This window comes from Phaseolus vulgaris, chromosome 8, assembly GCF_000499845.2.
Source record: "Phaseolus vulgaris cultivar G19833 chromosome 8, P. vulgaris v2.0, whole genome shotgun sequence".
NCBI classification, from domain to species: Eukaryota; Viridiplantae; Streptophyta; class Magnoliopsida; order Fabales; family Fabaceae; genus Phaseolus; species Phaseolus vulgaris.
Window position 1 is genome coordinate 38,544,669 of NC_023752.2, and position 16,209 is coordinate 38,560,877.

At 36.5% G+C, this 16,209-nt stretch overlaps 1 protein-coding gene across 4 annotated transcripts in view; it reads right to left on the reverse strand.

Annotated features, from left to right (window-relative positions):
• Positions 1–15,986, reverse strand: part of LOC137826353 (probable helicase CHR10) — a 34,765-nt gene extending 18,779 nt beyond the window's left edge. The window contains exons 1-5 of one of the 4 annotated variants that reach the window (XM_068632291.1): positions 15,663–15,801; positions 14,199–14,273; positions 3,807–3,885; positions 3,547–3,707; positions 2,907–3,038 (exon numbers count right to left, since the gene is read on the reverse strand). In XM_068632291.1, the coding sequence (XP_068488392.1) occupies positions 2,907–3,038; positions 3,547–3,707; positions 3,807–3,885 (372 nt within the window). In that variant the 5' untranslated portion in view covers positions 14,199–14,273; positions 15,663–15,801. Of the gene's footprint in view, positions 1–2,906; positions 3,039–3,546; positions 3,708–3,806; positions 3,888–14,198; positions 14,274–15,656 lie in introns of all 4 variants that reach the window. The other 3 variants (XM_068632290.1, XM_068632289.1, XM_068632288.1) reach the window with 3 other exon arrangements.
• Positions 15,987–16,209: the final 223 nt, after the last annotated feature.

Genomic DNA, 16,209 nt, shown 5'->3' on the forward strand with positions numbered 1-16,209 from the left:
CACTTAATCCGGGGGATGTCTCCTTTTTGTCATTACCATATTTATCTTTGCTTGATGGTCAAGATCCAAGTAATGATGCCGCCACAAATGGGATCGAACCAACCTACAGGAAAAAGTGACGACCCACTTTGACTTTGGAGCAAAAGTTGTCTGACTTGGATGTGAGGATCCCTAAAGGCAACAGTGACAAGGTCAGTGTCTAATATTAATCCTTTTTGCTAAGAAAAGGTAGAAGAGCATGTGTTACCATGGTTATCAAACTTGCGAGTCAACTCGTTGACTCATCTGAGTTTACGTATCTACTTGGTCCTACCGAGTTAACTCGGTAGTAGACTCGCTTTTTGAGTAAACTCGGCAGACTCAGCGTAAACTCAGTGAAATCGGAGCGGAATCGCGACTCTAGTCCGAGTTGGCGAGTTCAACTAGGTTTTCTTTTTAACCCAAAACGGTGTCGTTCTGAATAGGGAAATTAAATGAAACCAACTGACCTTAGGGTTTCGCGTTTCATCTTCATTTGCATTTGCTTCTTTTGTGGACTGCGTCTTCTTCTGTGGAGTGAGGCGTCGAGCGGAGCGTTCGCGGGTTGAAAGCGGTTCGTGCGGTAGTTGTGGTGGTCGCGGGTTGCAGGTGGTTTGTCGGTGGTTGCGGGTTTTAGGTGGTTCGTGCGATTGTCGTTCATCATATAAGGGTATAGATGGGTGGTGTGAAATTAGGGTAGGGAAGGGATTAGGGTTCTGTTTTTTTTTTCTTGGGCTGCAGAATAGAAGATGGGCTCCAAATTGGTTTTTTTTTTATTTAATTAAGCTGCAGAATGAAGTCTGTTTTTTTTAATTGGGAATAGTTGCTGCAAATTTTTTTTTTTGGCAGAAATTGAATTTGGAGGACTAAATGTAGTTATTTACACTATTAATTTTTTTTAATACAAAAGTAAACTCTTACAAGTTTATGAGTCTACGGAGCTCTCACGAGTCTACATAGACTCGCGAGTTTGACAACTGATCCTGCCTGTTGACCAGAACGTTGGAACCTGCCTCGTCAAAGGATCGACTTGTGCACCGCTTCGAACCTCCGTCCTTCTTCAAGATCCACCTCAAGAACCTGCAAAAGAACAGAGCGGCGCCGCTGCGGCCGATCGCACTCCAACACCCAAGTCAGTGACCGAACCACCAAATACTAAGAGCAAGAACACTCAAGAAATCTCAAGGAACCATGCAATGTTCTCTCTCACAGTCAGCTCTAGAACTCGCAAGCGTAAAGAGTATAATCTGAACGTGTGTACCTCAGAAAGTTCGTTGAGAACTCTTATATACCTGGTCACTTTCTCTCTCCTGGCAGTTACAGACCTGGGACACGTGGCTCGCATCCAGTCGTACACGTGCCATCATCTGGAGCCTCCTTGACTTGGGCGCTGCTTCTGACTCCCTTTTTGGCTAAGTTATTTATGCATGGTACTGCCCAGTGCATAGCTAACTTGGGAGCGCGATCTTTACTGGAACAGGCGAGTTAGGGTGCTCTCGTACACCTTCCCTGTGGTCTCGCCGGCCGCCTTCATAATCTGCTCCACCTTCATCTCTGGCAATGTGCTTGCTCCGGCGATCTCCAATCGCTTGGTCGCCTGAGTTTACCTTCAACTGGGCGATCGCCTGGTATGCTGGAGATCGGAACACGCCAACTTAATAACTGGCGACTTCACGAGCCCCCCGACTTCCTTCTCTTCTGCCAACCTGGCGCTCGTCAACACGCCTACACTGTAGCTTGGTGCCACGTCATCACTTCCGACTACCAGGACGGTACAACAACCATATGTGTTACATATCCTATTTCTCAATGTGTTGGAACTTACAATCTTTCTAATAAAAATTAAAGCTTTATTGTTACTATTGATGCTATAAAAATTCCTACTTCAATCCAAGAAGCCATGAGAAGTGAACATTGGACTCAATTTATAAGACAGGAGATAGATGCATTAGAAAGAAACTCATCATGGGAGGTTGTTGACAAACCAAGAAAAACAAACTGTAGGGTAAATATCTACAGAATCTTCCTATTTATTTGAGCATATTTTTATTTCCTATTTCACTGTCAGTTATGATTTTGATGCTTAGATTTTTTCAAGCTAATTCAAAAGGGTCAATTACCTAAAATATGTTCAAGATTTTTTTTCTAGAAGATGTATATAATTGTGCAAAATGTTTCAATGAAGACAATAAGTTTTTTTTTCTTCAACATAACCATTTTGTTCTCATTTCATAAGAGGTTTTTATTGTAACTTCCTTTCCTTATGAGGATTGAATCATTTCATGGATAGATTCCCATTGTTTAGTTGCTGGCTAGCCTTATTCTAGGGCTTGAATCTGTGTTCTAGACTTGGATTTGTTTAGAGACTGAAATCATTCATCCTTATAATTTCATATTCTTAGAAAGTGAATTTACGTAACTCAATCTTACAAAACCAGCTCATAAGATAAGATTTGCATCATCTTATATACTATAATTTGGCAATATCTCTAATAAATATAAGATCACCAACACACCCCCTCGCCCAAGACTTGACATCCCGAGCATGGGACTAGATATTTGTAGATGGTCGGATAGTAATCTGATAGCACCTGGCATAATAGACCTAACAAACTTCGCTAGAATATACTTTGATATCATCTTACAAAAGTCATTTAGGTCTAACTCAACCCTACAAAACTAACTTGTAAGATAAAGTTTGCACTCACTTACGTACTATAAATAGTTTGAAAATATTTCTAATCAATGTAGTATCTCCAAAACGTACCATATGTAATAACTACCACCACATTACTGAAATGGACCTAATTAAACAAGTTTTATATACAAAAGCATATTTTTAACAAACACTACCAAACATAGGCCATTAAATAGTTTTTTCAACATACACTAGATGGATTTTTAAGTCTTTGAGCTTCATCAATGATTGCATACTGCCATGGTATTTGAGAAAGAAAATCCTGATCCATCAGTGCAATGTCATATGAAGTTAATAGCACATCAAAAGGCAACAAGACCTGCTAAAAGTTCCAGCAAATGAAAATTAGTAGACATTCAAACACCCTTAATACTAGGTTTTGAAAAAGACTTTTCATGCAATTGAACACATCAAAAGCAATAAGACCTGATAAAAGTTCTGGCAAATGAAAATTATTAGACATTCAAACACCCTTAATACTTGGTTTCGAAAAAGACTTTTCATGTCAATGCACACATCAAAAGGCAATCAGACCTGATAAAAGTTCCAGCAAATGAAATTAGTAGACATTCTAACACTCTTAATTCTACGTTATGAAAAAGACTTTTCATGTCATTGTCATTTAGGTCTGATTCCAATAACATTGTTATTTTCTTTTCCTCCTATTGGCTTTTCCACAAAATGAGAGAGAATATGGTACACTCAAATTGCATCATTTGTGCTTGCTGATTGCTAAAGATCATACTTTTAGAATTGGCAGGTCACCAGGTTATACAAATAAGTTGTGTTTTCTATGGTTTTCCCATGTAACAACTTCCATATGTACTCACATTCATCGTTGATGGCTGTGTTGTTACATGTTCATGCATTTTCTTGCGTAGATTGCACCTATTTTCTTTATCACCAACATATTTGAAGACTTCTAGTTTGGGGGTAAATTTGACTATCTCTGACGCCCAACCCTCAGTCACACTTAGAGGGCATATAACCACTGAAAATAAAATAAAAGCATAAGACGTAAATATTTCAAAACATGAATTTCAAGATAAAAATATAAATTCTCAAATTAAACAAAGATTCCTTCACTCACAAAATGGCCCATCAGACAACCGGCACACTTTTAAATAGCTTAAAAAGGAGATAGCTTGCAAAGTCTTCCCCAGTCCCATCTGTCCATATCCATAACAAACATCAAAATAAACAAAAATAGAATTGCACGGTGATTTTGTATTTGAATGAGAATATGGTAAACCTTGTATTCAGCTTTACATTTGGTGAATTAGGGGAAAACAAGACTGAAGCAAAATTCAAAAGCATGCACAAGTTAACAATTTTTATGATAATACAGCCTTTGTATGTGAACAAACAAGATATCAAACAACAATGATAAATAATCATGCAGCTAGGAAGCAACAAAAAAATATACATGTTTACATGACATGACTAAATTCACCACTATTAGTTCATTAAAAATACTGAAACTCTTAAGCAAGTAAAACAACAATATCAAGAAGCAAAGGATATCTGATAAACATTAAACAGCCAGCCCTTTTGCCGGGTAAAATATGCTGAGTTAACATAACAAAATGACAATAATGCAGAAAAAATTGTCAAAGTAACTGATAAGTGCCAAAATTCATTACAAACACAGAACCTTAAGAGGACACCTACTTATTATATGTTTTAAAGTTCTAGTATAATTAATCCCGACTTAAAACAAAATTTTGTGCAAATCTTTATGCAGGATTTGGCTCCAGAAACGACAGAAATATTAAACATACCAATGGAAATTTAACATGATTAAAACAAGTGGGAAAACAAAGTAAGTCAAAGAAGATAATTCAAGCAACCATGAAGGAAAAGCATCCCTAATCTTGCTTGAGAGGGTCTCCACTAAGAAAGCATTGGTGCAAAACAATTTTCCCTTGAGCAACACTTTCTCGCTTGAGCAAAATTGGCTAAAAAAGAAGTGTTGTTTTTGCATTACTTTTACCTGAGTAAAACATTCTCACTTAAGCAAAATACCTTTTTCATCTTACAGTACCTATCTCACTTCAGCGAAAATTCATTAATTTGCAAACATACTCTTAAGAAGTATACTTTAAACCCAACTCAACCTTATAAAACTGACTTATAAGATGAAATTTGCATTCACTTGTATACTATGAAATGTCCTTATCTCTAGTCGATGCGGGATTCCAACACATACCGTTGAATGACTATAGAATGAAAGGTAGAGAGGGGAAAGGATCTGAGGATAGAGAAAGGAAAGCTTGGATTTGTGTAAGGAACTGCTCCCTTCTTAGGTTCCCTTAGATTTTCTAATTTGTAATTGTGCCATGAGCAGTTAGACCTCCCCGTTTAGGATTGGATGTAATCTTCATCTTTGAAATATTCTAGTGATATATATATATATATATATAATATATCAAATTGTTCATTTCCATATTATATATATTGTTCATTTCCATTTTATATATATTGTTCATTTCATTGTGTTTAATGCTTAAATTTATCTTATTCATAGTTTTAAGATTTAAAATCTAAGTTCAGGTTATAAAGCAGTTCTTAAACTCTAAAATCAATGAGATTTGTTGAAACATTCAAAAACTAGGAATAGATTTCAATATAGTCTAACATTCAATCGTAAATGCTCGAATGTTTGTTGTATGTTCGAGGAATCAAAATTCAAAAATCATTCTTAGACTAATTATATTTGAGAAATCAATTAAAGAAATTTTAGAATGTGCACTTATATCAATGGAAAAATGTTGTATATTGATATTGATGACTGGAATATGGATGAGGTGAATAAAGTCCAATCACCGCTTTCTATCTACTAAATTTTAAATGTCATTCAAACAACCTTTAACTTGAATATTTGAACCATTGTAAATTTCAATTCACACAAATGGAATAAAATGAATTTCCTATTATAAATATAATTGACAAGAATTAAACTTGTGATAAAGATAGATACATTGCCAAGTCCATGTGGTTCGACAACCTTAACCCTTATTGTCAACTTCAGTTAAATTGGTGCACTTGCCAAAATAAACCAATAAGTTTTCTAGTGCCATTGTCCGCGACTTGTGTCCTAAACTATTTTCTTCATAAGTTCAACCTATAACTAGTGACCTTTTTGTTTATATGTAGTTGTATTCTTTTTTCATATTTTCGACTAATCTGTTTGCTTTTGTGAGTCACGTATGCAATTGAGCCACCTACATATTAATTACAATTTGATCTAAAGATTAAAAAACAGCCAGGAAAAAAAGGAAGAAAGAGAAGCACAATAGAAAGAGCAGCAAGATCAATCTTCTCACCATCAACCCATATTTTCTAATACCATAGCTGAAATGGATCCACATCAAGGTCAACCAAATCAACCCAAAAGGACTCTAGGGTACTATGCTATGAAAAAAGGGCCTAGATAATTTTCCAGTATACTAGCTCCACCCACAACCAAGGCAATGGAGGTGAAGCCAACTTTCTTAAGTTTGATATCCACACATCAATTCATAGGAATGGATCATGAAGACTCCTACACTCATTTGTCTACATTCTTTGAATTGTGTGGCACTATGGGTATTCCAGAAGGAGATGAATTTTTTTATCTTTGCTCTTTCATTATCTCTAGCAAGGAAAGCTCGGTCTTGGCTACAATCTCATCTAAATCAACGTTTCACCTGCTAGAGTGTTGTAGAAGAGAAATTTTGGAATCAATTTGTCCCACCATCCAGGTACATAAGTGCTAAATCTGAAATTTCTACTTTCAAGCAAGGAGAAAATAAACCATTACGTGAGACATGGGAGTAGTTTAAAACATTACTCGGAAAATGCCCAAGTCATGGCTTTGAAGATGTAGCTCAAATCATGGATTGAAACCTCAAACAAAAATATAGTAGATGCAACAACTGGCAAAACTATGATGAATACGCTTTTGCTTCTACAAATTATCAAAATGGACACAACAAACAATTTGATCAAAAGAAAGGTTTGCTTGATCCAGCACTCAAGATGTCATTCTAGCACAGAACAAGATTCTATGATAACAAGGTGAATCCTTAAGAAAGCAAATGGCTAAGCTTCCTCAATAACTTCATGTTGTCCATGCTAGTCAAATCCTTAGGAAGTTTTGTATTTTATCCTTGTTATAATTTAATTCTTTATTGCAGGTGTATCTTCCTATTAATACTAGGATTATGTATTTAAAAACGATCCCACGTTTACAAGTGTTTGTTTCCTTAGAATTAGCTATCTATATTTCCTAAAACCAACATGCTCGTGTATTTACTGATCCAATGGCCTCATTATTGAAATACAAAACAAATATACTATTTGTTCTAATTTGAGATGGTATTAGAGCTCCTATCTTTGGGAGGCTCTGACCTTGTCTACATCCCTAAATCGCATCCTTCATTGTTTACCCCCAAGAACATATTCTAGCTTTCTTTGATGCGCCACTCTGATCACTATTCCAACCTTTATTGATGCATAATCCACCTATATATGGATGACATTGTGATTTCTGGAATGGAAACTAAGGACGGATTCCAAACTGTTGGAGAATTGCAGAATGTCCAGTCCACAGTACATTCTCGCTTACATTCTAGTAAGTTTCCATTTTATTTTATTTTTTGTCTTAATACTTCAGATACACCTTTTTCTCACTATTGGATACTAAACTCTGGAGCCACTAACCATATGAACCCACCACCCCAAATACTTCTCCACATATTCTCCATATCCTAGCAGCAAGAAAATTTCCACAATAGATGGAAATCTCATAGGAGGAGGACAAGGAGAGGTACAAATAAGTCAATCCATAACCTTAAAAATTGTCCTTCATGTCCCTAGATTGTCCCCTAATATGATTTAGGTACAAAAACTCAAAGATCTTTCATGTACTGTTCTTTTTTATAGCAACTTTTGTATTTTACATGACAAGAGCTCAAAAGGACGATTGGACATGCAAGAGAATGTGTTGCATAATCAAGAGAATTATTATGTAATTAAGTGCAGATTTCATTCTCTACTTATTAGGACAGATTTGTTAGTGATTTGATTTCATTTTATTTGTAAAGCTTTAATCACCCATTATTTCTTGCTTTCATTACCTATTATTTCTTTCTTTAATTAGGTTGTAAACACTCTATAAATTGAGACGGTAATCACATTTGTAAATCATCTCAAAAATATATTTCATCTATTTCTTTCAACTTGGTATCAGAGCTCCTAATCTGGGAGACTCTGCTTCTATAATCTTTTTTTAGCAACCTTCATTGCTGCAATTATTTTTCTGGGCAGCCTTCATTGCTGCAATTATTTTTTTGGGCAGCCATAATTGCTACAACTGTTTTTTCCTTATCTTTTCTCCATTGACCACCACCTTGCACCATTGATCGTTACTGCCACCGCCATTGATCGTCGCCGAGCACCAACGCCGACAGCCACCACCAACCGCCGACCACCAACGCCAACAGCCACCACCGACCGCCGACCACCAATGCCGACCGCCACCACCGACCGCCGATCACCGGAAACCGCCGCCGGAAAAAATTTCCAGCGAATTTTTTTTGTGATTAGGATAAAATTTTGCCAATCTGCAAAGCTCAGTTGGTTTTGAACTCTCATGGACTCCCTTAGTAAGACATCTAGCTATTGTTCCTTTACTATGAGTGGTAAGAGTTCTAGTTTCTCATCCTTTAATGCTTCTAGTACAGAAAATATCTAGATTATAGACTCTGGTGCTACTGATCATATGACACCTCATTCCTTTATTTTTCATCCTACACTGCTTTATCTGGTAACCAATATATTACTATTGCTAATGGTTCCAATACCCTCGTTATTGGTTGTGCTAACATTCACCTTCAACCTTCATTTCCTTTAAAAATGTGCTTCATGTTCCCAAACTATCCAATAACCTCTTGTCTATTCAAAAGGTTACCCAAGATTTAAATTGTGCAGTGGTATTTTTTCATTCCCATTGTGTTTTTCAGGATCTTGCCATAGGGAAGACTATTGGAATTGCTAAAGAGCAGGGCGGATTATATTATTTACAGCATGAAGAAAATAAAAAGTGTGCTAGACTACAGGCACACACTTCTAATCTTCAGCAAGGCCGTGAATCTTGGCCATCCTCTCAGATATGGCTTCAACACAGACGTCTTGGTCATCCTCCATTTAGTAACCTAAAGTGCTTATTTCTTGTTTTATTTACAAAAGTGTCTGTTGAGTCTTTTCATTGTGATCTTTGTCAGTTTGCTAAACACCATCGGACAACTTTTCTTCCCAATGGTAATAGAAGTTCTAAACCTTTTGATCTTATTCATTCACATGTATGGGGTGCAAAATGGTTTGTTTCATTTATTGATGATTGTACTCGGGTTACCTGGATATTCCTCGTGAAAAATAATTCTGAAGTTTTTCACATGTTTGTAAAGTTTTACAGAATAATTCAAACACAATTTGAAAATCCAATTAAGAGATTGCATTCTGATAATGGAAGAGAATATGTGAACCAAAACTTTTCCAAGTTCCTTCAGGAAAATGGAGTTGTTCATGAATTAACCTGTGTGGACACTCCTCAACAAAACGGGGTTGCTAAAAGGAAAAATCGTCATCTCCTTAAGGTTACTAGAGTTTTACTTTTCCAAACATCTGTTCCTAGATCTTATTAGGGGGAAGCAGTCTTGACTGCCACTTATTTGATTAATAGATTACCCTCTCGGGTTCTACAGGGTGTTATTCCTATTCAGCTTATGACCACATTCTATCCTTCTATTCCCATGTTGACTAGTCTTCATATTCGTGTCTTTGCTTGTCCTGCTTTTGTCCGTGTTCATAGTCCTTATCGGGGTAAGTTAGATCCTCGCACCATCAAATGTCTTCATCGGTTATGCCCCCAACCAAAACGGGTACAAATGTTATCACCCTCAAAGTCGTAAAGTCTATGTTTCCAAGGATGTCACCTTTCATGAAACAGAGTCTTTCTTTCGTACTTCTAAGCTTCAGTGGGGAGTATTCAAGAAGCTGAGAATCTTGAGTTGACACCTTTTCCTTTGTTGCTGGATTTCATTCTTAGGGAGGATGACAAAGACCATGCACTAACATCATTACTAGAGAAGAATAATGAGGACAAATATTTTGGAAAACAATATCAGTGAAGGCAACAACAACCCGTCTTGGTCGAACAACAACTTCAATTGTCTGAACCGGAGGTAAGAACTCATACTTGTGAGACTCTTGAGGACACCTGAAATACTGCTTTTGAATCTAACCTAAATGATTTACCTATTGCCTTGAGAAAAGAAAAAAGATCTTGTGCCAAATATCCTATATGTCAACTTGTGTCTACAAAAAACTTTCTATGCACCACCCAGTGTTATCAATATCGGATAACGGATCATATCGGAGACCCCAAAAACCCTTTATAAAGTTATAACGGAAATCATAACGGGTTATGGCGGAAGCATGGCGATGGAAAGAAATATAATATTTATATATATAAATAACTGTTGGTGGCAGGGAGAAATAATAAGTAATAGTGGTTGTGCATAGATAAAATTACTGTTGAGAATAATTATATAAGTTTTACATGGGCCCAAAATAGGCCCAAAACCCTAAAGTAAAGTCAGCTTTCATGGTTAAATTAGGGTTTCCAAGGTTTCCAGCCGCACACCACTCACACGGCACACTTAGTATTAAAATTTTAGGGTTTTTATTTAAATTTTAGGGTTTTTTATTTAAATTTTAGGGTTTTTTTAAACTGAAATGGGTCAAGGCCCAAACTTTTGTTTCCTAAAAACTAGGTTTAGGTTTAGGTCTACTTCATCTGCAGCAGCTCTTGTTCTTCATGCTCCCCGCAGCCGCCGCAGCTCTTTTTCATGCTCAGTTGCCGTCGCAGCTCTTCTTCATGCTCCGCTGCTGGCGTTGTCACCTTTTTTTCGATATTTTGGATATTTCTAATATCCGTTAGAACTCCGACATGGTCATAGCGGCCGCCATGGGCCGCCATGCAAAATCCGATTCACCACCACCTTGTTGTGGCGATGGTCAGGAAAACCGCCACCGAAATCTGCCATGGCCGATAAGTGATAACACTGGAAGCACCGGAGTTTTCTTTGGACTATTGATTCTATCAGAATCCCTACATCATTCCAAGAAGCCTTAAAAGATAAGAACTGGATTCGAGCCATGAATGAAGAAATGAGCGCATTAGAAATGAATAAGACTTGGGAGACTGTAGAGAGACCAAAAGATAAGAAATAAGTGGGTTGTAGGTGGATATACACAGTTTAGTATAAGTCTGATGACACACTAGATCGGTATAAAGCAAGGTTGGTTGCAAAAGAGTATACTCAAACCTATGGGATCGATTATGAGGAAACTTTTGCTCAGTTGGCAAAAATGAATACAGTCAGGATTATTATCTCCCTGGCAGCACACTTTGGTTGGGCGATGCATCAATTTGATGTTAAAAATGCCTTCTTGCATGGAAGCTTGGAGGAAAATGTATACATGGAGATTCACCTGGTTATGGTGTTGTTAATGAAGGGAATAAGGTGTGCAGACTTAAGAAGGCCCTATATGGTCTTAAACAATAACATCAAATTGATGCATCGCCCAACCAAAGTGTGCTGCCAGGGAGATAATAATCACCTCGTGTTTGGTTTGGAAGGTTTACTCAAGTTGTGGTATCTTTGGGGTACCAACAAAGCCCAGGTGACCATACTCGATTTATAAAACATTCTCATAATGGTAAACTCACTCTACTCATTTATCTATCACACACTAGGCCAGACATAGCTTATGCAGTTAGAGTGGTTAGCCAATTCATGCATGATCCAAGAGAAAGACACTTGCAAGTAGTAAATAGAATTATTCAGTACTTAAAAGCCTCTTCAAGGAAAGGATTGCTATTCTAAAAAGGCGAAAACTTATCCATGAAAATATATACTGATGCTGAATATGCAGGATCAATTGTAGATAGGAGATCCACCACATGCTATTGCATGTTCCTGGGTGGAAATCTGGTGACATGGAGGAGCAAGAAACAAAATGTAGTTACAAGATCAAGTGCAGAAGCAGAATTTAGAGCCATGGCTCAAGGGGTTTGTGAACTATTATGGATGAAGATCATACTCGATTATCTCAAAATAAAATATGAAGCTCCTATGGGTTTGGAGTGTTATAATAAGTCCGCCATCAGTATTGCACACAATCCAGTTCAACATGACCGAACAAAGCACGTAGAGATAGACCGACATTTCATTAAGGAGAAGCTGGATAATGGTCTTATAGCATCCTGGGTGGAAATCTGGTGACATGGAGGAGCAAGAAACAACATGTAGTTGCAAGATCAAGTGCAAAAGCAAAATTTAGAGTCATGGCTCAAGGGGTTTGTGAACTATTATGGATGAAGATCATACTCGATTATCTCAAAATAAAATATGAAGCTCCTATGGGTTTGGAGTGTCATAATAAGTCCGCCATCAGTATTGCACACAATCCAGTTCAACATGACCAAACCAAGCACGTAGAGATAGACTGACATTTCATTAATGAGAAGCTGGATAATGATCTTATAGCCACCAAGTATATCCCTTCAAGACTCCAATTGGCAAATATGTTTACTAAGGGACTTCCCACAAAACAATTTAAAGATCTTACTTGCAAGTTGGGAATGATAGATATACATTCACCAACTTCAGTTGAGGGGGAGTATTGCATAATCAGGAGAATTATTTTGTAATTTAAGTGCAGATTTCATTCATTCCTTGAAACTTCTCTTATTCCTAAATTTGGACTCAAACACTAATATTTAGGATTCAAGCCTACCAAAAAATCATAGACTCTATCTTGTTCAATATACTCTTTCAAGATTGTTGAGTCTTCTGAATACTTTGCTTTTATAACATAACTCTATAGTGATCCAATTTCATCCATAGGGACTTAATTTCATTGGCATTGCTTCCCTGTTTGGCTCCCACAATTTTCACCTTTACATCATAAATTTGGGCAGCATCCTTGGCCTTAGAATAGGTTTGTTCTATTGCCTCCCAAATTTCTTTTGTTGATCTAAGGAATATGCAAGTATCACTGATTTCTAGAACCATTGAATTCCACATCCATTCCATGATCATGGAATCTTCTTCATCCAAGGATTTGAACTTGACATCATTTTCATCAGGTGCATGATAAGTCAAGTGTACCATTTCCTTTTAAGATGGTCTTAATGAGTTAAAACCATTTTAGACAATTTTTTCCATTGAATCTGTAAGCAAAATGGACATTATGTAATTCTCAAGCAGTCTGCGATTTGTCCTCAGTTTCCATTTCAGAATTCACGAGCTCATCCATATAAGAAGAATATGGAGCAATAAAGGCTACAATAGGTATCAAAGAGGCACATCAATGAAGTATGTAACCTGCTTCAAGGTGGCACAGCAATGAAGGTTATGTTTTAGGGTTGATAAACACGATTAGAGACTCCCAAAGAACAGAAGCTCTGATACTATCTTAGTAAGTGGGTTTATGCCTCACAAAACCATCTTGTAAGGTTAGGATTGCACCCCAATTATATATTATCATCTGGACTTACACCAAGATAATGTGGGATCTCCAACACACCCTCACGCTGAGCAATGACCATCTCAAGCATGGGATTACATATTTATGGGTGGTCTAACAAGAGCCCTATAGCAGTGGCATAATCCCAAAGAATTTGACTTAGGAATGGCTCTAATACTATCTCAGATTTAGAAAGAATAATATATTTCTTCTATATTTCAATAATGAGGCTATCAGACCTATAAATACATGAGTCTGCTTGTTATTTAGGAAGGCTAATTCTTGGGATTGTTTTTAAATACATAATCCTAGTACTAATAGCAAGATAAAATTATAGCAAGGATAAAATAAAAAAAATTCATAAAATACATAGTGAGCAACACGGTTTTGACATGTAGTTATGCATCTTAATAAGTATGTTTATGCCTAACTCAACTCAACCTCCCCAAACTGGCTTGTAAAGTGAGAATTGCACCTCACTTATATATTACAATATGGTTTTATTCTTAGTCAATATGGGATCTCCAACATCACCCCTTACGTCGAGGAATGAACATCTCGAGTGTGGGATTAGATATTCATGGATCGTCTAACAAGTGTCTGATAATGGTGGCATAATAGTCCCAAAGAACTTGACTAAGATAGGCTATGTGGAACACTAGGATTCAAAGTTGAATTTTTGAACCATTGTAAATTTCAATTCAAAGAAATGGATTCAAGTCAGTTTTTTATTGTAAATACAATTGACAAGAGTTAAACTTTTGCCAAAGATAGATATTTGCCATGTACATGAGCTTCGAAAACCCTAATCCTAACTGTCAACTTCAATTAAATTGGTCCACTTGCCAAAATAAACCAACATAATAGTAACAAGTTTAAAAGATGAATTTCATGACTATAATACCAATTAGATTACAAAATTTGTCCTTTCAGTTTACACAAGCTCTGAAACAGAATTGAAGAGAGTGTACCTCATCCCCTGCAAATAATAGAAAAATTCTAGTCATAACCTAATAAAAAATTGTTGCTTCATAAATACTATCAAATCCGCTAGGTCTAAAATCTTCAAAACAGAATAACAAAAATAAAACCACATCATCTGTCAACATTGGATATTTTGCCTTCAGTTTTTCAAAGAATTAAAAAATTTAAATGTTAAACTTGACGCAATTGCTGACTTGTGCAGCTTGGTCACAGGTTTCAAATCTTCATATCAGCCTCTGGCTTACAAGGCTAAGACTATGCCTGTCCACCCACCGAGTCAGAACCTCATGCCCTAGGACACCCCATTGTTACAAAGAAATGTGAAACAACTAAGCAACAACATGGCTTATTGTACCCAAACATCAATATGTTTGATTGATATTCCCCGGAGAAAAGTTCCTCCTCACCAAACACTGAGAATACCATATGGATATCACTCAAACTCTTAAATTAATGAATAAACAAAAAGTCCATAACTATAATTTCAGAGTAAATATTTGTTTTATCCATTCAAAGAATATTCCATCTAATTAGATATTATAAATGGACATTAAAGGACTAATTTTATGCATTTAAAAAAGTAAGAGTAACATGACGCCATGTGTTACTACCTACTAGATGTTGGCAGCACATTTTTTTTTCAATAATATCTACTGTCAGTTGAAGTCCATGTAGTTCCCACAAAGAGAAGGACGAGACCACACAAAATTCATCCAAAAATATATTTTAAAGAATATATTGCTAGCCTTGCTTGTTACAATATTTTGAAGGGGTAAAAATACACCTTTACACTAAATTTTATATTTTTTAGTTATTTTCCATATTTTTTACGATTATACATTATAACATAAAATTTAATCCGTATAAGTGTCACATTCTCAATTTGATCCCTACAAGTAAAAGTTAAGTCCCTATGTATTATTAGATTGGCCCCTACCACTGTTATTTCCTTGCATAGGGATCAAATTAAGAATGTAACATACATGTAGAGACCAGAATAAGGATGCCCAAAACATGTATAAGCCTATAGGAGATCAAATGAAGAATATGTAAGAAATTCAATAATCAATGTAATAAGTGTTTAACTATAGGATCAAATTGAAAATCTGCTCACGTGTGTAATAATATTATGTATGCACACAAATTAGGCCAGACCGGACCAAAATTAACCCAGACTTTCTTTCAAACTCTCAGAATTTTAATGCAGACAAACTCATCAAACTGGAGATTAAACCTTACAATCTCAACAAGAATAATGAATTTATATTTTTCCCCAAAAGAATGTTTGGAAATGGAACAAAATAAAAATGGATACAGCCATAGTTTCTTTCACATTCCAACACATTAAGAGCAACGAAACACATTGAAAGGGTTACAGTCTCACCGAGGACGACGTTGACGCCGAGCTTGTACCTCCGTATTAGCCAGGAAACCCCTTCCACCTGGTGCGGCTTGAGGGTCGCCCTGATCCCAAGCTCTTCCTCAAACGGCGGCGAGTCGCTGGCGCGTGCCTCGTGGTCCAGGATGAATTTGGCAACAACTTGAAGTTTCTGTTCGTAGTTAAGATTCATGGCGTCGATGTGCGTCGGTAGTCTAGGAAGCTTTTTAAGCGAAGAAGTTGTGAGAGAATGAAACGGCTACTCTGTTGTTTTGAAAATATACTGATGCTCAACACACTTTTAATATAACTACATTACTACGTGTATATGTTAATTTATTACGTGTATATGTTAATTTATTTTAGGCAGTTTCTTCCTGCATCTTACGTTTTTCTTCCTGCACCCCTACAATGTTATGCAAAGACTAAACTATCTTTATTATTTTTTAAAAACCCTAAAATGCTCCTAATTCCTAAAAACCCTAAAACTCACTTTCATTTTCTTCTTCTCAGCGCAGCCGCAACTCCCAGTCCAGATCTTCATTCCGTGCGA